This window comes from Amphibalanus amphitrite, unplaced genomic scaffold, assembly GCF_019059575.1.
Source record: "Amphibalanus amphitrite isolate SeventyFive unplaced genomic scaffold, NRLGWU_Aamphi_draft 000368F_arrow, whole genome shotgun sequence".
NCBI lineage: Eukaryota > Metazoa > Arthropoda > Thecostraca > Balanomorpha > Balanidae > Amphibalanus > Amphibalanus amphitrite.
The window spans coordinates 527,111-554,692 of NW_024881862.1; the positions used below are offsets into that span (position 1 = coordinate 527,111).

A 27,582-nucleotide genomic window follows, 5' to 3' on the forward strand; every position below is an offset into this window, starting at 1 on the left:
TCTCTCCCCCACCCATGAACCCCGATCCCCAACATTTCCCTGTTTTTCTAACCCTCCCCACCCAATAACCCCGGTTCCCAACATTTCCCCTTTGTTGTTTTGCTATTCTATTTCTAATAATAATATTTCTTTTTAAATAAATATTTTTTACATATTTCCTATCTATTTTTATAATATATTGAATGTTTTTATTTCTCGACATTAAAAAAAGACAAAATATTTTTCACAAATGGCAACGCTGGACACTTTCAATTTCCTCTCGATTTGTTTTGATCGTGTGTTGTGGGAAGGTGTAATTGCTTAGTGTATTGGTGATAATTTTGTTCTTGCGAGACATGTAAGTATGATTTTTGGATTCAGCATGTCAAAATATGTAAGATTATGAAAGAAATATCATTGAAATGTGCTTAGGACGTAAACTTGACATTTACCGAAAAAGGCCCATGACGGTGAGATTTTTCTTTAAAAAGGTAGAAAAATGTGGTAGGTTTGCAAAAAGTGTTACCTCAAAACTAACAAATTGTCCCTTTGGCCTTGTGAATGGGAAAAAGATAGAGGCACTGTCCATCACGTAAAAGCTGTTTTGAGGAAATCACACTGTTTGTTATTTTTGTATCATGAATTGCATACTAAACAATCAGTATTTGTGTAAAATGGCAAAATGAAATTTTCAAACCCCTAATTATCACTGTTGTAGTGCTTTTATATTTATTATATGGCTTTTACCTGTTGCTTCAGTTTTTGTATTCTTGACATTTAAAAATTGTGAATTGTTATCAAATGTTGTGAAGGTTATGTACAACAATGCTAAAGGTATCTGTTGTGGTGCTGAGGATCACACAGTTCTCTATATACCGTGGATCACACTTAATGAGAATAATAGATAAATGCTGTATTCTTGCAAGTCATTGTTACCTATCTCTTAACATTACCTGTGAATCAAAATAATGATTAGCCAGCTGATGGGGAATCAATATTATGATTATCTGTTTAAAGTGAATCAATTCCTTGATTGCCTTTCACTACCTATAGAATTCAAATTGCTATGATAGGAGCAATATTATTTTGCTTAGGAGATACTTTCAGCATTTCTGTTCAAGATCAGGCATGCTCCTTCTGGAAACACTCTCTTATTTTTATGTGTTTGGTAAGTTAGAAATGGTCTGCATTTATGCCCAAATATGGTCAAAAGGAATCAATCTTTTGATGCCTCCATATTTTGATTCCAAAGGTCTAGTTTGCCCAACTGACTCTTCTTCAGGTACCTATGGTTCTTTATTTAAAGTATAGTTTTGCTTCCGTTGAGACTAGATTTTGATATAAAATACAAGATCGAAATGACGAAAGTTGAAATTAAGATCCGCGCATCTTGATTGTACTCGCAACTTTTATTTAGCACTTGACAGGTCATCAGCAAATATTAATGCTCTTGTGATATATAATCACATTTGATGACAACACAAAAGCAAATATTCTAAATATTTTGTGTTGTCATCGTGTGTGTGTTGTGTTGTCATGGAAAGTGAATAAATATCACAATGTCTGACACGATACATTGATGCTCTTGTGATGTTTTTGCAGACTGTTACTGCTGTTGCCTGTTGGTGGTGTTAGATCCACTGTATACGGCTGTTTGTCAAACATGCGCCGTCGTACAGGCAGTGGCTCAGCTGCGGAGTACCACAGACTGACACAGATTGGCGATGGAGAGTTCAGTGATCAACAGGTCAGTGATTGTGCTGACCACCCAAACTGCAAAGCATCACCAAGGGTGTGTACCCTTCTATGGAAATTCTGTATAACATCAAAAAATCAACACTGTACTGCATGCTGTTGTAGTACCCCAGCACCAAACAATATTTTGAGATTACCTTCCATGTTTTGCTGCCGGGCTCCCCACCATTGAGAGGACAGAGGGCTTTGCAGCAGGCCATTAGTTCTGATCCTTGGGTTTTTATGTCTGATCAATCAGTAAGTGATGACTGATGGCTCTAGCACTGGTACCTTAACCCGCGACCTGGTGGGGGGGGGGCTATTTTTTGCCCCCCCCCCCTCCAGACTTTTCGATATATCTCCAGAACCGCTGCGCCGATCGTCACCAAACTTTCAGTACCCTCCCGGACATCAATTCTACACATTGTGACCAAAAATGTTTCCAAAGGCTATGATAGGTTGGCCGGAAATGACGTCAGAGTGACGTCATGTTCTGCCGTTTTCGACCCAAAAAAGGGTTTCGGGGGAAGAGCTGTCAGGCCTATAGCTTTGAAAACACAGAAAAATGATAAAGACATAAAAGCTGTAGAATCGACAGGGCTACAAAACTGCTATCTCGGATTTTTGAAATTTTTGAATTTTGACTCCCAAAAATCAAAAAATAATTTTTTTGGATATAATAATCGAAAAATCCAAAAAGTTTTTGAATTTCGCAAAAACCGGAATATATGTGATAGTCCTTCCCGCCTTCCATCCACATACCAAATTTGAGATTGATACCTCTTTTTTTGGCGAAGTTATAGCGAAAAAACTGTTCAAAATTGATGACGTCAAATTTTCAAACTCAATTTTTAGCAATTCTAGACCCCGTAGCGCAAAACAAAGACCACCATTAGACTCCCCGTGACGAGCTGCATCGAATCAATACCCAGTTTATACAAAACTATCAACTTTAAAATTTGACCTTTTTTGGCCTGACCTTGACCTGACCTTGACCTGAACTTCACCAGAAAGTGACCTAAGCCGTACCTGATAGTCTTATAACCAACACGATTGAGTTGGAAATGAAAAATTGGCCATAAAACATGCATCACACAACCTTAGTAAAGTTGGGCTCATGTGACCTGACCTGTGACCCTTGGTGACCTGACCTGTGACCTGACCTGGTATTGTCAGTGACCTCTAATAGCAACATATCTACTAGGCAACTGACGCCCTATCGCTGATTCTCGACAAAATGCGTTTTCCTCGGTGTTATAGCGCATTCCCTAAAAGACCCGTGAACGGTGAAACATTTCATCTTTGACCTGACCTGTGACGTCATCGGTGACCCCGAGGTCAATGAAATTTGGTTTCCTTCAACAAATTTGACAGGCCTTTCGAACGCCGTTTGAATTTTGCGGATCCGTCCAGTAGTTTCGGAGATACGAGGGGGGGGGGCAAAAAATAGCCCCCCCCCCCCCCACCAGGTCGCGTTATAAACAGACCCCACCAGGGCGCGGGTTAACTATGGCTTGTGGTGAATAAGTGGGGTAATCTGATATCCAGGATGACACTGCTAGCTTGCCTTGAGCACCCTGCCACCAAGTGTTAGATATGGATGCCTTATTTTCTAGGCCCCACAGACTGAAAGTGAAGTGACTCATGAGTGGGACTCACCAGCCACAATCAATGGTAGTTTTAATTATAAAATACTGGCAGTACCTTTGGTCATTAGAGCAAGGTTTCCGTTTTACTGGTCAAAATCATGCCTTGCAAGGCCTTGAAAATTGGTGTGCCTTGTCTCACTAAATCATCTTCAGCATCATAATTGTCTTGAAGCATTGCAATTGTGTTTTGACCTACATGTTGCTACATCTTACATACCTACAACCACCTGAACTACAGTACTTGAAAATTGTAACGATGTGACTTGGTCACCATTTATTTCTGAAATGTATTTGACTGATGTTTTTTCTCCTGTCGTCTACAGTACATGGTGGTAAGGAAGCCGATTCCATGGAAGAGCATCTTTTTGGCGTCATTTCTGTTTGCGATCGGCACCACACTGCTCGTCATGGGCAGCCTCCTTGTGTCCGGTTTCCTGATCGATGAAAGAGTGAGTCGCTGGTCGCCGCTGGCCTGTGTGGCAGGACTCGCTAGGCTTGTGATAAAGTTGTCATGCACGTAAATTTTTTATATGTTCCTAACGTCACACATTGATTGGGATTAAAATTGCAACGGAAATGTGTTTACAGACATTGCTTTAGAATCATTAGTTTCATCTCACGATTTTTATTGATTGTTATAGCTTCATATGTGAAAGCAATGTCATATTTTACCTGTTCATATTTGATTCATGGTTCCAGGTATCTTTTATTCGCATAGTTCGATAAGACAGGAACAAGTTAGCAAATCTTAATTGCAAAAGGCTGCGTCCGTTTTCGTGGGTGAGTTGTGACATTTGTTTGTTTTGCGCAGTACGCCGACCGGACGTGGCCGCTGATTCTGCTCGGTCTCATCATGTTCATACCGGGATCCTACCACGTGCGCGTGGCCTACATGGCCTACTTCGGCTACGATGGGTTCTCGTTCGACGACATTCCTAGCTTCGACTGAAGGAGCAGCATCCGCGGACTCATGTACACATCACGAGTGCTGCCCCGTGAAGTCCGAGGGCTTTTCGAGTTGTCACGTTTTGTTTCATCCTCATACCACAAGTGTCTGGTCATGTGCATAAAGTGTACATAAAGTGCCCATAATTTTGTTGATTGAGTTGTTACGTGGTTTTCGTGATCATTGTAGTGGAAAGTGGACCGCCGCCGCTTCGCTAGGGAGGCTTGCACTGACAGGGTTGATGACAAGTGCGATGTTATGGGCGAGGCTTGCCCACGCATTGACGATCAATCGGTTTTGTCGGCCATGAGTATTGCAGTGACCTGATGAATATCATTCTTGGAGTAATTTTTGTATATGTTTATCGCCTCTTTTGTGCATGGGGCACTGGACTACCGAACTATACTGATTAAGCACTTGCGCTGGTTGTTAGGCGGTGCCATTTTTGTTCGCGATGATACTCCATTTTGCATTGCCTCATGGTATGAATCTAGTTTTAGCTCGGACATATAATTGCGCTTTCCAATCAATTTGCGTGGCGGAATGTGCCTGAAGCTGGATTCTTTGTCCCGGCGCCACGTACAGGTGGGTGGATCTCTGGGCCATAAGATGAGCGCAGCTGCCGTTTGGTGGTGCGGCCGATCGCTGCCCGTCATGCTTGTGGGATCGCATGCTACGTGAAACAATGATGTGCCTTGCTGTATGAATATAAATGTTTTCTAAGTGAACGGCGTATGTTCTGTTGACCGTTCATGGGACAAAATATGAATGTAAAAAACTGGTTCTGAGAGTAAAAATGAATGAAAAGCTGCATAAGCTAACACAGTATATTAGCGCATATAAAACGAGTCGCGGATAGTACGTCAGCGTTGTTCATCGCCCACCACTCACTACCTGGGCCAGGTGGAAATTGATAATTAAATACGCATTTCAGTTGGCCTGTGGTCTAAAGGGCGGTATCAATTATCAGCACACGACGATCGAATATCCAATTAGCGTCCAATTGGCGCTTATTACGCGCAGATATTGCTGTATCTTATCCGCAAACAGCTCGAAATGACATTTCGTCCACACCTGTATCTGATCAACGCAGGGTGCAGCTACGTTTTATATCTCAAAGCGGCGATTAACAACTAATCGATACCAAGCATGAAGACGGTGCCGACAGGCGACTTTCAAGACATCGATACATAACTTCCGACAGTCTTTGGTAAACCCAACGATCCTGGGTCTGAAGAAGTAACACGGCACGAAGAAGTTAAGAACCGCACCAGAGGTACACAAGGATGGCTCGGGAAGTTTGGTACCAGACAGATACAGAAGCCCCTGATCGCCGACAGAACCGGGTGTCGCTCTCAGCTGATCCAAGATGATCGATTGGCGCTTCAGTGCTTCAATATATGGAGAAAGCGAGGCTGCATTGGTGGCCTCGCCCTTTATCACAACCTTGGCTGCTATCACCAGCAAGCCTATAAGATACGCCAAATTCCTCGGAATACAAAACCTTTCGAAACTCTGCTATAAAAGGACTTTGACGTACAGTTAACGATTACACATCACAGAAATTGTCGCCGACTTTTTGGCGCCGTTCGCACGTCTGCCAGCCAACCTCTAGCGGACTGAGACTGATTGACATGCCAATCATGTGACGGCACTGGTAAATAGATCACGGCAAAATCGCAGCGATTACTAGAACACTCCGCAGTCATGTGGCAGACGACAGTTGCCGGTCGCGCCCGGCGCCCCGCCCGCTTACCGGCACAGCACGCGCAAAGAGAGGGCCACCTCTCGGCTACGAGTCCGGCGAGGTTTTGGTGAGCCGCTTAGCGCCCCGGTTGGCCGGGCCCTTGGGCTTGGCGAACTTTGGTCGGTGCAGCATCTTCTTGGGGTGGATCTCGTCCAGTAGGAACTGCTCCGTCAGCTCTAAGGGGTCGTCTATTTCGATCTGTTGGGGAAATAGAGACCACATCAATACACAGATTTACACTTCAATTAGTTAGTGAGCGACAGGCGGGCATGAACAGAAGCTTGTTACACGCATGTAAACAGCACGAATGTTTTTCTTACGACAGCCATCGTAAGATAACTACCAGTGAGTGGCCAAGGTATAACTTTCACCACTCCAATAAACAAAACATCGTCTGTGAATACGCCATTGCTCTGATGCACTGCACTACTACGGTTCTGTACACGGCTTCGCTAGGAATTAACACCACGTATCAGCCGTGCAGCTTACCTTTTTCGTGATGTTCAGCTGACACTGATTCTCAATAAAATCAATCACGGAAGACTTGCAGCTGGAGTAGAGCATCCGCTCGCGGATCGAGCAGCAGTACCCCGGCATCGAATAGATGAACACTGCGGAGGGGCGATGATATATGTGAAAGGTGAACAACTTCGACACGGGGTAGTTCGGGGGGGGGGGGGGATAGTGGATATTCGAGTGTGCTGGCCTGACTAACTAGCAGTGCTGCGGAGTCCGAGTCGGTCGGAGTCGACAGTTGTGCCCGGAACGGGAGGCAACTTTGCATGACTCAGGCATGCCCTACAGTTGTTTGCTTGACAATAGTACGGTCGATGACCTATCCAAAACATGTTTTACCGAAACTTAGACCATACTCCTGTCTTGGATGAGCGTTGTCTTACTCCTGTCTCCTGTCTGATAAAACCCACGGTGACTCGTCACCCAGCAGGTGGCGGATAGTGGTACCCGGAGCGATGTAGCCGAGATAGCGTGTCCGGTTCGGTTCGAGATATGGACAAGATAACAGAATTGAGCGACTGTGAGGCACGGCACACTGATTGCATGTGGGCTGTTCAATGTTCATCTCCACGGAGGAGATGACCATGCGTTGCATACGTATGGCCTAAACGCAATCTGCAGAAGACCACTTCCTGGTGCCTGTTGCTTTGAAAACAAGACTGTCAGGGCTCCAAGGTAGGACGTTTTACCCTCCTCAGTTTATCTGATCCATGGAGATGCCACTGTCTGCCAGCTTGACGACCTAAAACGGAGCGCTGCATGATGCACGGAATCACGAGCCTTTTTACTGGATTCGCTAGCAGAGTCGCATACGAGACACGCGTAATCCAGTTTCGATCGGACACTCGACCGATACAAAAGGAGCGTTCTGCGGTCCGCTCCATACGACGTACGAGCCCGCGCCAGAGCCTATTCTAGTTTTGTATTTCATAGTTTTTTTTTTTTTTTTTGCATAAAATACATTTGAAACCTATAGACTTGGAACCCGCGAGGATCGTCCCAGGCAAGATAAGAAGATATCTAACCTGAACTCAACTATAATGATAAGGGCTCAGACAGAAATGCTCAGAGTCGGATCTAGAGTCGGATTCAGAGTCAGTCACAAAAAAAACAATCAACTCCGCAGCGGCCTGCAGACGAGTGTCATAACATAAGTTACCTATATCATGTATGAAAACTACAGACAGGATACTCGAGTTTCTTGTTACGCATTCTCATAATACATTGCGCAAGTGGTTTATAAGTGGCCTTTGAACTCTCACCGAGCCGCGGCACTACTCTGGACCGAATGATGCAGCGCCGCGGTCACACTGCCCACAGTGCGCCGCACACCCTGGTCACACCCACTACGTGCCGACTCACCGAGACTGTGGAAGACGTCGCCCTCGTACTGGTGTGTGAACACGTACAGGTGGTAGCGCGCCTGGTCAGTGGGCACGCGAGACGCCAGCGCCGACACGGGCGTGCTGTCCGAACCCGCCAGGTTGATGGTCTCCCGGTCCAGGTCTGCCGAACGGAAACGGAAAATGATAAAAAAACTTATGGGAGGGAGAGAGAGAGAGGAGGAGGGAAAAAGGAAACCAGTAAGAACAATACCTACCAGGGTGATTCTGGATCCCTCGCATAGGCGTCATGGTCATTTTTCTCAAACGCAGGAAGTGATATTTAAGCAAAAATAAGTACTTAAAACACCGCCCCTGGCCTTTAAATCTCGAGTAGCGTCGCTACGAAATGTTTTGATAGCGAATAATTCTAGTACACCATTTCCCCATAGTAGAAGCTCTTATGAGCTCCACTAAACAGTGAATGTTGCCAATAACGCTGTCGTAATCCATGGCAGTCTAATATTAAAAGACACCACCACCCGGGCTAAAAATACACCCAGTATCCCGAACCCCATCATCGGGACGTCCCAGGTCCAATCAGCGAGTTAACCTACCTATGCTGAGCTGCACATAGTTGATCCGGCCCTCGGACAGCCTGCTGATCTCATCCAGCGCGTCTCGGCTGATGGGGAAGGCCACGCTGCCCATCGTCTGCTGCTTGGTGTCGACCGCCACGTCGACACTCACCTGAATGGAAAGGTCACATCACAGGTCACACGGGGTCATATCCTGCCCCCCCCCCCCACACACACACACACACACACACTCATACACACAGCTGCCAGCATTAGCTACACAAATACACAGGAAAGTAATCTACAGCTCTGCAACAGCGTAATATTGTGACGGAATGGCTGATAAGGGAGCAAATTAACATTTGAAACAATTTATTGTGGTTCGTGCAGCGTTACTCGCAATCATAAGTATCATGACAACAGGTAGCACAAACGACGATCAATGTTGCCGTCAAACATCGCTCCTCGGGCACCATGAAAGGACAGAGGCTGAATTTAATCTGTCAAATGCACATCCGCCTGGCAATTACTAAGCCCAAGCATATTTTGAAGAAGAACGCCTAAAGGTCTGTGTGTTGGTGTGAGATTCCACTCAAATTTCAACAGTGTGAAACTGCGGTCGTCGTACCTCCGCCCGGCGGATCTCTGCCTTCTCCTCCTCTGCCATGGAGCGCGGCGCCGGCGCCTTCTGCGCCCGCAGGTGGCGCTGGTAGCCGCTGAACGTGACGTCCTCCTGCGGAGAGAGGCGGCACCATGGTGATATCGCTGACCATAGCAGATAGACACCGGAGGCCGATGTTCCCGACACAAACACAGGAAAAGCAAACACAAACAGCAAGCTTTTATGCGAACCATTGATGCAAACTTTTGCTATCGCGTACTCGTATTCAGTCCCCAAAAAATAAACAGCGACTATCGATATTGCTGACCAAGTAGTAAGAATATGCGAACTGTGGTCACTGATCATTGCAAGTAAGTTAAAATGCATCATACCTTTACGGTCGCGAACACTTCATCTTTGATCTGAGCTCCGCCAAACTCCTTCTTGAGCGTGGCCTTTGTGGAGGCGTAGAGCATTTTCTGTCGGACTGGCGAGTCGTCCGGCGACCAGGTGATCATCAGCCACTCGAAACCCATCGAGTTCTTCGAGTCCAGCCTGGAACGTTACCGAAACTAAGACACGCTAATAAAAAAGAAGTTAGACAAAGTTCACGATAAAAATACGTGCTTCTTTTAAGGAACACAACAACGGGAATGAACTGTAAATAAATACATAGAAAAAGACGGCTGAATAAGCAATAAGGATGCGCTCCGAAGTTAACGAGTGGTCATCAGAAGTAAACTGTAAAGGACTCCGCAGTAAAGCAAGTAAGTATACCGCAGCGTCCCGTACCTGTAGAGCACATAGGTGGGCTGTTTGTCATCGACCAGGTCGGGAACCACGCTGTCCCAGTCCCGCTCCCAGGTCGAGTCGGCCGGCACGTGTGTGTGCAGGCTCAGCTGCTCTGAAACACGCCGTCAGGACTCCGGGTCAGCTCACGATCCCCCATTACTGAACGGGCCTCGGGGTCGCGGTTTGAAATCTGTTTGGATCCGCTTAGAATTGCAATTTCGCTGGCAGAGCATCAGCTTCGGCAAAAAAAAATCAAAATTTTCAAAAAATCAAATATTCAAAATCAAATATTGCACCGCACCTCCTCTCAGTTATCAGCGTGCACTGAATCGTTAGGAAGCAGTGTGATCTCATCCGACATCCATCTTTGTCCTTTGTCCAGATAAACTGGCCTAAGCGCACCACTCCATCGAGATGCACGGGCAACACCATGGACCAAGCAACGATTTATCGCTGAATGCAACAGCAGATGCGCATTTTGATAATCGTCCCTTTGAAGTAATCAGAAGAGACACAGATGAGCCAACTCCGGGCAAGCTAAGCATTTCGACGAAAGCTGACGCGGGTACCGTGATCAGTTGAAGGTGCACACATGCGCTATTGTCGTACTCGTGCATTCCTTACAGAAAACCGGGCCTGTTGCCACTCGCCACTCCTGACAAAGCCTCCAGACAGGCCGGTAGCCAGCTATCCGTTCACAGAGGACGGTTCGCCGTCGGCCACCTCTCCCGGCCCCGGAATGATGGTCGAAGTGCCAGTCGGCTCTGGTTTGCTCGGAGAGGTAGTTGCCGTCCCGCTGGTCGCCCCTGCCTTTTCGTTGTGGTCGTAGTCGTTCGGGTGGTTGTAGTTTCAGTCACGGCGACTGATGGGGCCGTCCAGAGCGCCCGCCGCATGGACATGTACATTGTGTGTGATGAGTGGACAGGCTCGATACCAGTCAGAGACAGCAGCAGCGGTAGCATTAGCTGTGAGAGAAGCAAGGGTAGCAGCAGCCAAGGCGGCCGTCGTTGCCAATAGTTTGTACGCATTTTTATCTTTCTGTTTCAACAGGTAGCACAAAAGCTGTGAAATATGTCACCTCACTCTATCGCAATCAAAGCGATTGATAGCAGCGTATGTCACCGCCCTTGCCAGTACCTGCGGTAGGTCAGCCGGTAAGTGCCGTTCTACTCAAGCCCTGCGGCGTGGCCCCGCTCTGAGGCCCCGCCGTCGCGAAAACTCAGCTGTCGCTCTGACCGACCAGACAAACATACTACACCATTGGATGGAACATCGGGCGACGCACCACGGCGAATAAGGAGCCAACGGCAATGTAGCACCGCTATCGTTTATTGGTCGTCAGATATAAAATAGCAAGACTTCAAAAAGACCAACAAAGAGCTTAAATTGCAGGAGGAATATGCAAAGAACAACTTAGCATATGTTGTAATCAACATCAGGTTATGAAGAAAGCTGAGTGCAGTATTTGCATGAGGTCCAGCATTTTGTGCAGATAATAGGTCCAGCGATTTGTGCAGATAATCATAGACTGATCTCACTTAAGTAGGTATGGTTGGCCATTGTATCCTTTAATAATGCTGGGGTCATGCTGCACCCCACTCTAACGGGTGTCTACTAATTTTTGGCACAAAAGTTTGATTTATTTTTATTTACAATAATGTCACCCAATGTCACTGAAATTCTTTGCATATGAAGACCTAACAATTGTGCAGGCGCCACAACATTTTTATTTTATTTTCGTGCAATATTCACTTATCATGGAGACTTTGAATAAAACGGAGGTTCGTGAATTTGTGGCCGATTTTGCCAAAGAACACCATTTCCTACCAAAAAGCGAGGTTGTGTCACGGCTGGAGGTAGCAGGAGTGTCGAGAAAAACTGCCTACCGTATATTAAAGGGCACTGAGACTAGGGGTAGCAGTAAGCACGCCGGTAAAGGGAAAGCTGGCGCAAAACCCTCCAAACTTGGGCCCCAGAAGAAGCTCCTTCTTTTGAATGCCGCCAAGGGACGCGTTGGAACATCCCTGCGCGTGCTGACCCGGCGTTTTGGCGAATCTCATCAGTATGTGGCGAAAATCCTTCATGATAACAACATAAAGTATAAGAAAAGGATCAAGGTGCCCGAGGTCACTCCTGAGCAAGAAAAGCGGCAGAAGACCCGGATAAGACGGCTGGCCCGTGGGTCGTTCTCGAGGAACGCCGAACTGGAGATGGTCATGGATGATGAGAGCTATTTTACGTTCTCAGGAAGTGATATGCCCGCAAACTCCGGCTTCTACGCTGGCCCTGGAAGAGACGTACCGGATGACGTCAGATTCCGGCCTGTGGGAAAGTTCCCGAGAAAGCTTCTCGTCTGGGTGGCGATCTCTCCCAGGGGGGTGTCAAGCCCTGTCATCTGCCCGAGCCGCACCAACGTAGGGGGCGACTTCTACCGCCAAGAGTGTCTCCAGAAGAAACTTTTCCCATTTTTGAGAGAACAGTACCCTCATGGTGGGTTTATCTTTTGGCCAGACCTGGCAGCGGCCCACTATGCCAAGAAAACGGTCACCCTTCTGGAGGAGGCTGGGGTGCCGTTTGTTGCGCGTGATGAAAACCCGCCCTGCGTGCCTCAGCTGCGCCCCATCGAGGACTTCTGGGGCATCGTCAAGCAGGAAGTTTACAAGGGCGGATGGAGAACGGCATCAGAAGTCCAGCTGAAGAACCGTATTCAGAGGGTTCTTCGTTCGATCCGAGAGGAGGTGCCGCGCACCATGATGGAGAGGGTCCCGGAGCACGTGCGCCGTGCCGAGCGACGAGGAGTCAACAGCAGCCTGCACTGATCAGATAGCGTTAAGTATGAGTGCTTCCAACCATGTGTGAAGTTTGGTGACGTTTGAGCAAAATATATGTGATTTATGAGACATTTAGTTTTGTGCCAAAAATTACTAGACACCCGTTATGTGGATTCAAGAATATAAATTATAAATACATCAGACAGAGCACAAATGCAGATCTGTGTTTGAGGCTTCATTGTAAAAAAATCAGGCCAATTTTCAGTATAATCAGCCCAAGGTGCACTGGCCCCAAAGCTGTTGGTATTGTCTGATTACGGAGCGAGCGAAGCGAGCGTAGTCTTTCCTTAGATTAACGGAAATTTCTGAGTATGAGCGGCCGGCCGGCCGTGGTCACGCTTTTGCGAGGCTTATATCTCAGCAACCACTTGACCGATTTACATGCGGTAATTTTTGTAGGGTAGCTTCATTCCTTCTACCAAGTATTGCACTATTCCCGATGCATGTGGGTGACCCCTAATGCACGCGCCACGTGCAAAACGAAGAGGTGTCAGTTTTGTAATTGTTGCAATATCTTGGTAATTACTTGGCCGATTGCGCTGAAAGTTGGCATGTAGGTAGGCACCCACTAGGCACTACATATCCATGTGCCAGAGTTGGGGTGCTGCTGCACGTGCGCACGTGCAGGGGTCGTTTCCAGATCTCGAGAACGGCTGGACCGATGGCGCTCAAATTTGGTACACGGTTAGGGACCAGTTAGTAGGGTGCCGTGCACAAGTCAGTTGGGACCCATTTTGCACGTGCGCACGTGCAGAGTGCCGCTTCCAGATCTCGAGAACGGCTGGGCCGATTGTGCTCAAATTTGGCACATCGCTAGAGACCGGTTAGTAGGGTGCCGTGCACAAGTCAGCTGGAGGTACCCCCTCGAAATTTCGCACGTGCAAGGCTCACCCTCTCGCTCGCTCCGTTAGTCGCCCCAAAAGGCGTTATACTGGTTGTATTTATAGTCACTGTGGGTATTGTGCTCATTTGTCAGAGCACAGTGCCAATTTGATGGTATTTCTTGGCTTCTCACTTACCAATAGTCTGAGGGCTGCCCTGTTCACCAGTGAAAGGTCAAGAGGCACTACTAGTAACTTCCATTTATGACAGAATCAGCAGTGTTGGCATAAAAGGTCAGTGAATCACCAGCTATTGAGACTTTGTGAGTGAGAAACATTTGGTCAAACCTGACTTGGCATGTGACACATAATGTGATGGCCACCAGCTACATAAGGACAGGAGAAATCAAATTTTGATCAGATGGGATAGGGGCCACACAACAAACATAACTACCAACAGCTGGATGGTTGCAAAGGCACATATAAGTTTCTAAATATGGATGCAATATAAGCAGCTAGCCAAGCAAGGTTGCTTTTAGTACCCTAACTTCATTTAGGGTGCTAACAATTCAATACCTACCTATCCCCAACGATTTAAACAAATGCAGAAAATTTGGTACAGCAAAGCTGCCGTGAAAAGGAAAACAAGCGTAACTCGCTTTTGACGATTTTTCAGGAGAGCGATTTTTCTGTTTTACCTTGTATTATCGTCGGTTCTTAAACAATCAAAGAAAACTTGGTGTCAAACTGTTCGCAATACTGCACTGAACCTAACAGTGTAAATATTTTTTACGTGGCATATAAGATATTGCTAGAAAATGGTGTAAGGTGTTTTTGCTTTTCACTCGATGCTCAAATTGCAGCGAGGCATGTAGGGAAGAAAAGCGTAACTACATTCACTCCAGTCCGGCCGGTCCAGTATGTGCAGCGCGCGGCTCCATAGCGAAATGCAAAAGAAGCGTAACTACGTAGTTACGCTTCTTTTGCTTGCGAGATCTTATGGTATCGGCGAATATGCGGTGTTTCAAATACGCCAGGACGAAAACGTCTTTTCTCCATTTCGGATGCCTAGATGCCTTTCGAAATAGCTCACGACTTTTCATGCTAAGACTTCATGCTTCATGCTTAGCAATCGCGGCCGTCAGGTCGCACCCTTCGGTGCTGGCAGGTCGGACAGGCTGGACGGCCGTGGGGTCGCCTATACCGGTGCTAGCAGGCCGGACGGCCGTGGGGTCGCCCCTGTCGGTGCTGGCAAGTAGGGCAGGTCGAGCGGCCTCCTCCTTCGGTGCTGGCAGATCGGGCAAGCTGGGCGGCCGTATGGTCAGCTCTGCCGGTGCTGGCGGGTCGGGCGGCCGTGGGGTCGCCTCCGCCGGTGCTGCAAGGCCAAGTGGCCGTGGGGTCGCCTCCTTCGGTGCTGGGAGGTCGGGCAGGCCGGGCGGCCACGTTGTCGGCTGTCGCCCCCGTTGGTGCTGGGAGGTCGGGAAGCCTAGCGGCCTTTGGGTCGCCTCTTCTGGTTCTGGCAGGTCGGGCAAGCCGGGCGGTCGTGGGGGTCACCTCTGCCGGTGCTGGCGGGTCGGGTGGCCGTGGGGTCGCTTTGTTTTGTGCTGGCAGGCCGGGCGGCCATGTTTTCGTCACTGTCAGTTCTGACAGTCCGCGCAGTCGCGGGGTTTCATCTGTCTGTGCTGGCAGGCCGAACAGGCCGGACGGTCTTGGGGTAGCCTCTGCTGTTGCTGGCAGGCCGGGCAGCCGTGGGGTCGCCTCTGCCGGTGCTGGCAGGCCGAGCAGCCGTGGGGTCGTCTCTGCCGGTACTGGCAGGTCGGGCAGGCCGGGCGGCCACGTTGTCGTCTCTGCCGGTGCTGGCAGGCCTGGCGGCCTTGGGGTAGCCTCTGCCGTTGCTGGCAGGCCGGGCAGCCGTGGGGTCGCCTCTGCCGGTGCTGGCAGGTCGGGCAATTCGGGCGGCCGTGGGGTCGCCTCCGCCGGTGCCACAAGGCCAAGTGGCCGTGGGGTCGCCTCCTTGGGTGCTGGCAGGTCAGGCTTCCTTGGGGTTGCCCCTGTCGGTGCTGGGAGGTCGGGCAGGCCGGGCGGCCACGTTGTCGGCTGTCGCCCATGTTGGTGCTGGGAGGTCGGGAAGCCTGGCGGCCTTTGGGTCGCCTCTTCTGGTGCTGGCAGGTCGGGCGGCCGTGGGGTCACCTCTGCCGATGCTGGCGGGTCAGGCGGCCGTGGGGTCGTCTTTGCCGGTTCTGGCAGGCCGGGAGGGCGTGGGCTCAACTCTGCCGGTGCTGGCAAGTCGGGCGGCCGTGGGGTCGCCTCATTTCGTGCTGGCAGGCCGGGTGGCCGTGGGGTCGCCTCCTTCGGTGCTGGCAGGTCAGGCTTCCTTGGGGTTGCCCCTGTCGGTGCTGGGAGGTCGGGCAGGCCGGGCGGCCACGTTGTCGGCTGTCGCCCATGTTGGTGCTGGGAGGTCGAGAAGCCTAGCGGCCTTTGGGTCGCCTCTTCTGGTTCTGGCAGGTCGGGCAAGCCGGGCGGTCGTGGGGGTCACCTCTGCCGGTGCTGGCGGGTCGGGTGGCCGTGGGGTCGCTTTGTTTCGTGCTGGCAGACCGGGCGGCCATGTTTTCGTCCCTGTCAGTTCTGACAGTCCGCGCAGTCGCGGGGTTTCATCTGTCTGTGCTGGCAGGCCGAACAGGCCGGACGGCCTTGGGGTAGCCTCTGCTGTTGCTGGCAGGCCGGACAGCCGTGGGGTCGCCTCTGCCGGTGCTGGCAGGCCGGGCAGCCGTGGGGTCGCCTCTGCCGGTGCTGGCAGGTCGGGCAGGCTGGGCGGCCACGTTGTCGCCTCTGCCGGTGCTGGCAGGCCTGGCGGCCTTGTGGTAGCCTCTGCCGTTGCTGGCAGGCCGGGCAGCCGTGGGGTCGCCTCCGCCGGTGCTGCAAGGCCAAGTGGCCGTGGGGTCGCCTCCTTGGGTGCTGGCAGGTCGGGCTTCCTTGGGGTTGCCCCTGTCGGTGCTGGGAGGTTGGGAAGCCTGGCGGCCTTTGGGTCGCCTCTTCTGGTGCTGGCAGGTCGGGCGGCCGTGGGGTCACCTCTGCCGATGCTGGCGGGTCAGGCGGCCGTGGGGTCGTCTTTGCCGGTGCTGGCAGGCCGGGAGGGCGTGGGCTCAACTCTGCCGGTGCTGGCAGGTCGGGCGGCCGTGGGGTCGCCTCATTTCGTGCTGGCAGGCCGGGTGGCCACGTTTTCCCCTCTGTCAGTTCTGACAGTCCGAGCGGCCGCGGGGTTTCATCTGTCTGTGCTGGCAGGCCGGGCGGCCGTGGTGCCGTTGGGTCGCCTATGCCGGTGCTGGCTGGCAGGCCGGGCGGCCGTGGTGCCGTTGGGTCGCCTATGCCGGTGCTGGCAGGTCGGGCGGCCTTGGGGTCGCCCTTGTTGGTGCTGGGAGGTCGGGCAAGCCGGGCGGCCGTATGGTCAGCTCTGCCGGTGCTGGCGGGTCGGGCGGCCGTCGGGTCGCCTCCACCGGTGCTGGCAGGCCGGGCGGCCACGTTGTCGCCTCTGCCGTTGCTGGCAGGCCGGGCAGCCGTGGGGTCGCCTCTGCCGGTGCTGGCAGGTCGGGTAAGCCGGGCGGCCGTGGGGTCACCTCTGTCGGTGCTGGCGGGTCGGGCAAGCCGGGCGGCCGTGGGGTCACCTCTGCCGGTGCTGCAAGACCAAGCGGCCGTGGGGTCGCTTTGTTTCGTGCTGGCAGACCGGGCGGCCATGTTTTCGTCCCTGTCAGTTCTGACAGTCCGCGCAGTCGCGGGGTTTCATCTGTCTGTGCTGGCAGGCCGAACAGGCCAGACGGCCTTTGGGCAGCCTCTGCTGTTGCTGGCAGGCCGGGCAGCCGTGGGGTCTCGCCTCTGCCGGTGCTGGCAGGCGGGGCAGGCCGGGCGGCCACGTTGTCGCCTCTGCCGGTGCTGGAAGGGGGGCAGCCGTGGGGTCGCCTCTGCCGGTGCTGGAAAGGGGGCAGCCGTGGGGTCGCCTCTGCCGGTGCTGGCAGGCCGGGCGGCCACGTTGTCGCCTCTGCCGGTGCTGGCAGGCCGGGCAGCCGTGGGGTCGCCTCTGCCGGTGCTGGCAGGTCGGGCAGGCCGGGCGGCCACGTTGTCGCCTCTGCCGGTGCTGGCAGGCCTGGCGGCCTTGGGGTAGCCTCTGCCGTTGCTGGCAGGCCGGGCAGCCGTGGGCTCGCCTCTGTCGGTGCTGGCGGGTCGGGCAAGCCGGGCGGCCGTGGGGTCACCTCTGCCGGTGCTGCAAGGCCAAGCGGCCGTGGGGTCGCCTCCTTCGGTGCTGGCAGGTCAGGCTCCCTTGGGGTCGCCCCTGTCGGTGCTGGGAGGTCGGGCAGGCCGGGCGGCCACGTTGTCGGCTGTCGCCCCCGTTGGTGCTGGGAGGTCGGGAAGCCTGGCGGCCTTTGTATCGCCTCTTCTGGTGCTGGCAGGTCGGGCAAGCCGGGCGGCCGTGGGGTCACCTCTGCCGATGCTGGCGGGTCAGGCGGCCGTGGGGTCGTCTTTGCCGGTGCTGGCAGGCCGGGCGGGCGTGGGGCCGTTGGGTCGCCTATGCCGGTGCTGGCAGGTCGGGCGGCCTTGGGGTCGCCCCTGTCGGTGCTGGCAGGTCAGGCCTGGGGGGGGGGCCCTGTCGGGGCTGGCAGACCGGGCAAGCCGGGCGGCCATATGGTCAGCTCTGCCGGTGCTGGCTGGCCGGGCGGCCATGTGGGGTTGGGTCGCCTCTCTTAATGCTGGGATGTCGAAATGCAGGTGGGAAGATCCCGCCCCTGATCGTCCTATTTCACCAGAACTCGCTCGACTCTACTCCTGATTTCACATTTTCCTTTAGCTGCACGTGGACCTTTGTTCCGTTTTTTTTTATCGCTTAGTTCTAAACCTCTTCAGAGACCAAGTCTGCTCCTAAACCGCAATTTGCACACGCTTCTGATAAGAGTTCACAGCGAGCATGCACCACAATAAATAAAGTAAACTATTTGATATCGCTCGTGTGGCCTTGGTCCAGGGTATGGCATGGCACCCCATACCTATACCTACTATTTCAAGTTGGTGGTTTTGAACTTTGGTTGCTTTTATCTTACAGTTTTCCTCCATTCAAACGCCCGGATACCTACTAGAAGATATTGGTGAAACATAGAAAGGCGGCAAACGCAAGCAAGAAGGGCTTAATACATTTTTAATGCAAATTTCCCTGGCAAAATTAAACTTCTACCAAGTGTTATGCATTCACCTGAAAGGCAAAAAAGCGCAAGTGCGTAAAAGTCAGCGCGGTGATAAGCAAGAAAAGCGCAACTACGTAGTTGCGCTTTTCTTGCCTATCACATCGTCCTGACCGCTGCAGATACGCTTTTTTAATAGCTGCGTTTGTAGTTACGCTTTTTTTGCTTGCGGTCAGGGAGGATGAAAAAAATTTACGCTTTTCTCGAAAAAGAAAATTTGATATAACTCGAAAAATAATACGAATTTCGAAAAACGGTTTTGCAGAAAGATGGAGATTGCTATTCTCTATCTAATGGTATCAAAATCTCAAAATCGAAAAAATGCGAGTTACGCTTTTCTTGGTTGTCACGGCAGAAAGGTTAAAGAAAGTAAACGCATACTTACCATTTTCAATGGAAATTTTGACAGCTCGTACACTTCCATTGCGGCAGTTGCCAAAGAATGTCACCAATTCATCATTAGCTGTTATTCCAGTTTGGTGAGACATGGTTTAACAAACAGTGCAATCCTGAAAATAAAAAAATGAATATGAGTTAATTGAAAAGGATGTGATCCAAACATGCTGCTTAGTGCATACAGACCAGCAAGACTCAAAGTGACATCTGCAATACAAAATGCATCAATGATATCAATTCTTTATCTAACATATCAACCTTGCCATAATGTCAATTGTTGGACAAGTATTGTATTGATGACTGATTTAATGGGACATAACAAATTGATATGGATGGCTTATTCCACCTTAATTGTTCCTAGCTCCTATGGTGATCACATTCGATGTTATAAGGCATCCAGGGTCCAATGATGGCAAGACTATCATCTTAAATGTTGCTCAGCTCAGCAAAATCAGAATGTATGGTACAAATGACCTGTGAAACCGGCAGTAAGATGCCATAGGTACAGGATCTTGCTTTTTAAAAGCTGCATAAAAATGCAAACTGTCAACTGTAGGCAAGCCCATCCACATTCTACACAATCTACAGTCATGAATTGCAAAGTAACTCAACAAACTGGTGGCCGTTCATGAGAGGTCGAGGTACCCTCTGGGCATATTGGTATATGTCAAGTTTAGGTCCTAACTACAATTGTGACGCTGTTGATACGAATATGTAACAGCAAAAATTTTAGGTTTTAGGTTAGGTTAGGTTGTAGGTTTGTAGGTTTTAGGTTGTAGGTAGGTTTGTAGGTTTTAGGTTGTTAGGTTGTTAGGTTGTAGGTTTGTAGGTTGTAGGTTGGTAGGTAGGTTATAGGTAAGTAGGTAAGGTTAGGTCAGGTTTGATTGTTTTTTCTTTTATTTGCTAGACATATGAGTATCATTTTTGGATTCAGGATGTCAAATAATGTAAAAATATGAAAAATTTATCAATGAAATCTGCTTAAGACTTAAACTTGACAATTACCGGCATATTTCACGACCCCAGCAATAGCAAGATGAATTGGACTTTGAATGCCCACTCTTTGGATGCTGATGAAACAGATCAAGGTAGGTACCATTGACCGATAGGGAAATGACAGATATACATAAATGCAGATAAATTGTGGTTATCATTGCAGTTGAATGCTTCTGAACGCAACCTGAAATCACGAATGTTAGGTACCTTCTGTGAAATAAGATCTACTTCTTCAACAAAACCAAAACCAAGAACAAAACCAAACCCAATGCGTATGTTTGGTTTTCAACAAACCCACGGCCTATAACAAAGTAAGTAACTTGAACTAGCCCTACTGATCTACCCACCACACACAAAAATGTCATCGGTACATAAAGGGCCTTAAATTTCATCAAAAATGAAAACCTGTTTTTCCGGTATATTGATATAGATCCTGATAATGATAACAAACTTTAGGACCTTGCATCAAAAACCAGTGACAAAATAAATTAAGGTACAAGAAAAAAGGTACCGAAAAGCTTTACGGGGTAAATTGATGGGCTTCTGATGGTCACGAAAAACATCCAGAACACGGATCTTTTCTAACTTTTCTACCATACCCATTCTCAAATTTCAGTAGGAAAATGAGTCATTTCCAAGACCATTCCTTACTCTGCAGATTATACCAATTATTTCTATGATGTCTTAGCATAGATTATTTGTCTTAGTCTATACTTTCTTTTTTTGAATAATCGGAATTTGAAAATAAGTGATTAGTTCTAACAGGGATGAATTTCTAGTATAGGACTGCCGTGACGTTATTTTGGGAACGACTAACCCCGCACAAAGTCCAAAACCGAAACATCCAAAACCGCACCGTCCAAAAACGTATCATCCAAAAAACGCAACATCCAAAGACGCAACATCCAAAGTACGTAACCTCCAAAACCACAACGTCCAAGACCACGACATCCAAGGCACGCAACATCCAAAACCAACCTAACCTAACCTAACCTAACCTAACCTAACCTAACCTAACCGAACCTAACCTAACCTACTGATTTTTGCCTATCCCTAACCCAACCTAACCTAACCTAACCTACTGATTTTTGCCTACCGGGGATAAAGAAACCTAACCTAACCTAACCTAACCTAACCTAACCTAACCTAACCTAACCTAACCTAACCTAACCTAACCTAACCTAACCTAACCTAACCTAACCTAACCCAACCCAACCCAACCTAACCTAACCTACTGATTTATGCCTACCGGGCATAAGGAAACCTAACCTAACCTAACCTAGCCTAACCTAACCTAACCTAACGGTTTTGGATGTTGCGTACTTTGGATGTTGCGTACTTTGGATGTTGCGTACTTTGGATGATGCGTCCTTGGATGTTGCGTTTTTGGATGATACGTTTTGGATGTTGCGGTTTTGGATGTATCGGTTTTGGACGTTGTGAATGCTCCCTATATACCCGATTTTGGACGTATTTTGGACGTTGCGTACTTTGGACGCTGCGGTTTTGGATGTTGCGTACTTTGGATGCTGCGGTTTTGGACGCTTTGATGGTCCCCCGTTCTATACAGGGTGCGGAAAAAGTTCTGTCATATGCATGGTAAGCTCGCCTACGCGCGCTGCGGTTGAGTTCTGGGCAGCGAATAGCCGCAGGCGTAACCTTCGGTGACCTAGCCACCTGGCTGGAGGGCAGAAACTACCAGCCATTCACGGTCAGTCATGAATAGGCAGGCTAAACGTTGCCTCGTCGCTGGGTGCCTGCGCGCGGCGGCCGGATCGGGCATGACCGATAAGCGGGTTGCGGCAAAATGTGGAGTCACCTGGCGAACAGTCATGCGCATTAAAGGGACCCTCCCACCATGGGCGGCGCCACCGGGGGGGACGGGGGGGACAGGTCCCCCGCTATCGAAAGTTAGGGGGGTACAGTACCCCCCTATCGGCGAGGCCCGTTCAATAGTTGATAATAACGCATTGTAGAGTTATCCGTCGCATTTAATGCATCGTTGGTTAATCAAGGCAGGTTCTGAATAAAAATTGCTGTTGGGATGTATTGCAGGGGGTCCTGGCCATCTGCAAAAGGTGTGGAGCTGTGATGCCTGTAGTTATAAGGTGATCGGTAGCGGGGATCGTGCCCCTCCCTTTTTTGGGGCGCCAGGCACAGGGTTATTACCTCCCCACCCCACTGCCAGACCCCATTGCCGACAAAACCAAGTCTACTGAAATTCAATAGATTTCCGTTACTCTATGGATATTGTCCATTCCTAATATGTAAGTCAAATTCAAGCATGGCAGTTCTACCACAGGAACCATTTGAAATCTATGCCATTTAACCCCAGCACTTGGGGAGAAGTGTTCGGATAGATTACAGGCAGGACCAAAAAGCACGCAGTAGCCCAAGACCTTATAATTGGGTAGCATCGGCTCCCTCTCGTCAAGGGGTTCGATAGCACTCTTTTTTTCTTCAAAACTAAGTTCGGTGGGCGGCCGAACGGCTGGGGGTCTAATCGAGCCCCCCTCCCCTTCTTACGTCAGCGGCTGTGAAAATGCCATTACCAGCTGTTGAAACATGGCAGTTGCTTTTGCATGAGTGCACGAAAGGGTTTTAGGTACGTGATACGTGAAAGGTTCTACATGAAAATTGAGATACCTACACCAGCTTATCAAATTGTGCTCACTGTGGTGCGCTCGGTTTTACCTTGACTAGTCTTTGAATTCTGGGGTGAAACAGACCAGCCAAGAGACCTGTTCCATAAGGAGAGCCACTAATGCTAAAGAGATGAGGGATGAGGTTTCCAGAGACCTTCATTACCTCCCAAAGGGGGTGCCCCGCCATTTGCCAATCCCTGCTGTAGTTGTTACGATTGGAGGGTGAATATGAGAACGATGCAGGTCGTGCCAGCTCGATCATGACGAACACAATGGTGCCGACATCACAGCTCTACTGCCATTTTTGACGAAGTTAATCAACAAGGACCGGAATCCAACCTGGGGCATTTCACCTGCAGAGGTCGTCGGACCTGAGACCCTTTCACTCAATTTTTTTTTTCAACGGTGCATGCGCTCGTTTTTTCCGCGAAGCTCTTGGTAAGAAAATCCATCAGAAAGTGTGATCAAATAACGGCTGGTGACCTTCCATGACCTAGCATGACCTTTTGAGTGACCACCGATGACATGACCACTGACGGCTAGCCATTAGCTGCACCCTGCCCGTTGCATATGGATCAGGTGGTGATGTCATGATTCTGAAATTATATAGCAGTTTTGGCGCACTTGTCAGAGCAGAAGACATTCCCACTTTTCCTCCATGACTATTTGATGGTGAAGCCATAAAGCTGACCAGACGTAAGATCGAAAATTTGAAAGTACGAAACGTAAGAATAGTTGGCACTGCTACTCATACCTAAGCAATTCGCAGCTTGTAGGAAACCAGCTTTGAGTTGGCAAGACTGCAAATTTTGATTTAGACTTTAGAGGCAAGGATGCTTGAAAAGGTGATCGATCTTAGGTGTCCTAGGATAAGTTTGGAAACGGGATGCACCATTCGATGTGTTTTGGGCTTTGCCAAGTTTCGCGGCGTTACGTGCCTCGTTTTTTTTTTTTTTTGCATACACGATCAGTATCTACTTTTGGGATTTTCGGTCAGGCAAGGTCCCCGTCCCCCCCTATCGAAAACCCGTGGCGCCGCCCCTGCCTCCCACCTTCAAAAAAGTTAATGAATTGGCATAAAAGTGATGTAGCGTGAATCACAAAGAGCGAAAATGAACATCTACCAAATTTTACCGGAAAATATTCAACCGTTTTCGAGATATAAGACTTTTATTTTTGTTTACTTTTTGGGAACTCCTCTGTTTCTATGACGTCACATAAAGGTTTTCCTTACGTCGGCATTTGGAAGCAATAATTTGGTATCAAATTGCGACAAATATTGCGCGAATGATGCGTTTATCTTATCAAGGTCAATATATGATGGCCAACAAAGGATTCCAGGACAATTCTTCTTATGGCACTTTTTCGTATCGCAATTCTTCGTCTGCAAATCTTCGTCAGGGCATTTATTCGTATCGCATTACTTTGTCTCGCATCAGGGTATATGAAAATCGGCTCGCATTTCTTCTTCAACGCAAATATATGCAAGAGTAAGCATTGATGGACAAATAAATGCACCGACGAAGATTTGTAGACGAAGAAATGCGGACGAAGAAATGTCATGCGAGGATTCGTTCGGGTACCATGACATTTATGTGATTTCAAAGTCAAGGTTCACAGCTGATCTGCTAAATCAAGCCAAGAATCCAAACTATCAAAAAACTATAAATATTTGTTTGTCTGTCACAGAGGTCTCAAGCAATATAAGGTTGACATATGTTGAATCAAAAATCTACTGCCACAACTCACATCTCCTGCCTTAGTTTATCATTGTTGTTTTAACTTGCTTTCAAGAGAAACAGAAGCCAGTATCTGATATCACTTCAGATGATTGTTTCAAGATCTGAGTTCAAATGGAATTAAAAGCAAGATCAAGATGAAACAGGGATTATTGCTGTTAAAGTAGTTTGGCCATGATACAACAGGCACATAAATCATTAGCCAAATCAAATACTGGTTGGTTTGTCAAGATGTTTGTTGTCTGTCGTCTGTCGAGCTGCTATGAACACTGAACGCTCTCACTCTTACTTTAAAGAGAGTAGTTTAAGTTGAATGGTAGTGAGCTGTAATTAGACAAAGCAGCTATTCAGTGCTCACATCAAGCCAGGCTAGGAAATGGCATCAACTGTGGTGGGAGGAAGCAGGTTCGGCAGGCCTATGTTGTAAACTTCTGTTGTGTCTTGTGTTTGATCAACTGATGTTTTCTGCTCTGTTTTGTGCAGTGATAGTAGCAGGTAACTGCATGCTTGTCAAATTATGTGAATAAACGAATTCATAACATTGCATTTTTCTCTCCATGCAAGGAACAAGTAAGATGTTGTAGAAAATGTAATAGAGGGCTGCATTGCTGATTTCATGCACTTTATCAGAGCTTTATTTAGAATTGCTTTCCTGAAAGCTACACACAGGCCACAGCACTGAAATTCACAATGTCATAGCTTTTGGCAGAAAAAACAAAAGACTTGCCTAGGTGAAATTGGCTGAAAGTATGGCAGAGCAGGACTTGATGCGTATGCCCAACCGTGTGCTTGCCGAAGCCGAACTGACTGCAACACATTAACTCTGACCCACCATGGTGGCTGGCATATCCTGAACTTTCACCACTCTAAACAAGACAACTTTCAGCCCTCAGCATTGTATTAAAACACTGTACATGGCAGTTGACACTCAAAATTTGTTTCAGTGCCATCCACAGACAACATCAGTCGCCATTCACCAGGCCAGTAAAAACAGAATAGATAATAGCTTCAAACCCATGTAGTCAGAGTTACTAGGTCTGCACCTCAAAACAAAATCCAGGTGACATTCACCACGCCAGTAAAAAAAAAAAAAAAAACAGGTAGGTACTTAGGTAACGTAACAGCTTCAAATCTGGTAACATGTTGGTCGGACTTAACACTACCATATGTACATGGAATAATATGATACCAAACAATAGTGCAACCATTCTGGACAACAAAAGTGTATGATAAAATTAATTTAGAATACTTTGGCAGCATGATTTACGAGCACAGGCAGGTGTTACCTACCAGCCTTCTCAATGCTCGTAAAATCAACATTGTAGTTTTGATTTTACCTTACATGATAACACACTTGGCTGCAATGGCACATTTAATTTAACACTGTGAAAAGACCAGTTATAACCACTTCACAAGCACAATTGCACCTCATGCCGACATCCTTTTCCAAGGACAGTCAGCAGCGTCTTTTGTCAAAACTGGAAGATCAATCCCCTTTCAACTGTTAACATCAAAAATATTTCTTCATGGTGTGATCTCCTATGGAAACCTTGCGGGAAAAGAATTAATGTCAATTGTCAGCTCTTCAAATTTCTTTGGACTTAAACTTGCAGTACCATATCCAGTTTGCTTTGATATTTTGTTTTTCATTCCATGTTGAAGTTGAACACCAAGCTCCAGATATAGCAGGCAGCTTGATCATCTTCGGCCTTGGTATAATATCAGTCCAAGTTCCAGTGGTGGGTATTTTCTAATATTCAAATTACAATGAAAAGCAATAGGCTTTCTCAGCGCCGACGACGGATTTCACGTTGATATAAAAGGGAGCTCAAGGTCAGCAAAACTCGGGTTCAAGGAATGGCGGGCGTTGAAATGACTGCTGACGTCATCAACAAACCGCTAATGGTTAAGAGATAGGGACTAAGCTGGTCCCACCCTGCAAGTAAAGGGAAGAAATTTCTTGAACACCATAAAGCTGCGGGGGTTGCGACCAGGATAAATGGTGGTTTCTGAGCCTGGCCGCAAACTTGGCTATCTCAACTCAAAACTAATGTTAAGGTGGGATGGTCCCTTTAAAGCCCAAATACGAGCAGGGGAGACTGTCGATCCGATGGTTCGATTCAATCCGGTGAATAAACATCCACACAAGGTGATGGTGCTCGGCGTGGTGGGTTCGGACGGCAAGAAATGCCAAATGAGCCTCATTGACGCCAATGAGAAGGTGAAGAGGGCGGTGTACGAACGTCAACTGGACAATGACGTCATCCCATGGATCCTGGAGACCTATCCAGATGGCAATTTTGTGTCCCAGCAGGACACACTGCTGGCAAAACAGCCTGTGCACACTGCAAATTCCACCCAGCAGAAGCTGACGGAAGAGCTCGGAGAGCGGCCCATCTCTGGCGCAAAGAGATGTGGCCCCCTCAGTCACCCGACCAGAGGCCTCTTGCACCAAACTACCTAGCTAGGTAAAATCGAAAAACCGGTTTCAGAATAAGCTAATCAAACGGTGGTAAATTTGTTTGCAATAGCTCAATGCATAATCCTACAGGTGCTTGATAAATTTTACACGCAAATTGTCACATTTGAGTCTTCGATTTGGTATACGATGCAAAATAATCCAAGCATTGGTGCAAGAGGATTTTGGTGCAAGAGGCCTCTGAACTCACTCGACTACGGCATCTGGAGCGTATTGCAGGAGGAGGTCCAGGGAGTGTCTCATCCCAATGTAGAGGCTTTCAAGGCGCACATCGTGAAGACGTGGGAGGCGATGGACCCCGCCTACATCTTCAAAACATGCCAGTCTTTCCGCCCCCGTGTGGAGAAGGTTATAGCCGCTGAAGGGGGTTATATTGAGTGAGGGGGGAGTGAAAGCATTCGGTAAGATGTGGCAAACCAGTGTTTGGTGGTTTTATAAAATATAGCTGCTCAGGTTGCACTTGTTTGTGGAAATGCGGAAATATGACAGAACTTTGTCCGCACCCTGTATACCCTGAACCCCGCGTTCGATGTCTCTCGGACGACGAAGATTCTAGTATGTCGTCCGGCCAATCCCGTCCAAGGTC

The 27,582-nt window shown here is 48.8% G+C and overlaps 2 protein-coding genes across 18 annotated transcripts; one reads left to right on the forward strand and one right to left on the reverse strand.

Moving 5' to 3' along the window:
• The first annotated feature begins 229 nt into the window (after positions 1–229).
• LOC122389690 (transmembrane protein 230-like) lies at positions 230–5,036 on the forward strand. The gene is made up of 4 exons (XM_043381943.1): positions 230–337; positions 1,582–1,726; positions 3,686–3,811; positions 4,174–5,036. Exons 2-4 carry the CDS (start codon positions 1,643–1,645, stop codon positions 4,309–4,311), a joined length of 348 nt encoding a protein of 115 aa, XP_043237878.1. The 5' UTR covers positions 230–337; positions 1,582–1,642; the 3' UTR covers positions 4,312–5,036.
• An 85-nt stretch (positions 5,037–5,121) lies between these two features.
• LOC122389691 (twinfilin-1-like) lies at positions 5,122–27,582 on the reverse strand. 17 transcript variants are annotated; one of them, XM_043381948.1, is made up of 9 exons: positions 27,509–27,582; positions 19,127–19,250; positions 9,865–9,976; positions 9,465–9,627; positions 9,100–9,204; positions 8,511–8,643; positions 7,934–8,077; positions 6,545–6,666; positions 5,122–6,253 (listed from the first exon to the last, which is right to left on the reverse strand). In XM_043381948.1, the coding sequence occupies exons 2-9, from the start codon at positions 19,227–19,229 to the stop codon at positions 6,101–6,103; spliced, it is 1,035 nt and encodes a 344-aa protein (XP_043237883.1). In that variant the 5' UTR covers positions 19,230–19,250; positions 27,509–27,582; the 3' UTR covers positions 5,122–6,100. The 17 variants fall into 17 exon arrangements, with proteins under 17 accessions (XP_043237883.1, XP_043237880.1, XP_043237897.1 ...); XM_043381945.1 differs by having other exon boundaries at positions 27,500–27,558; XM_043381962.1 differs by having other exon boundaries at positions 27,516–27,555.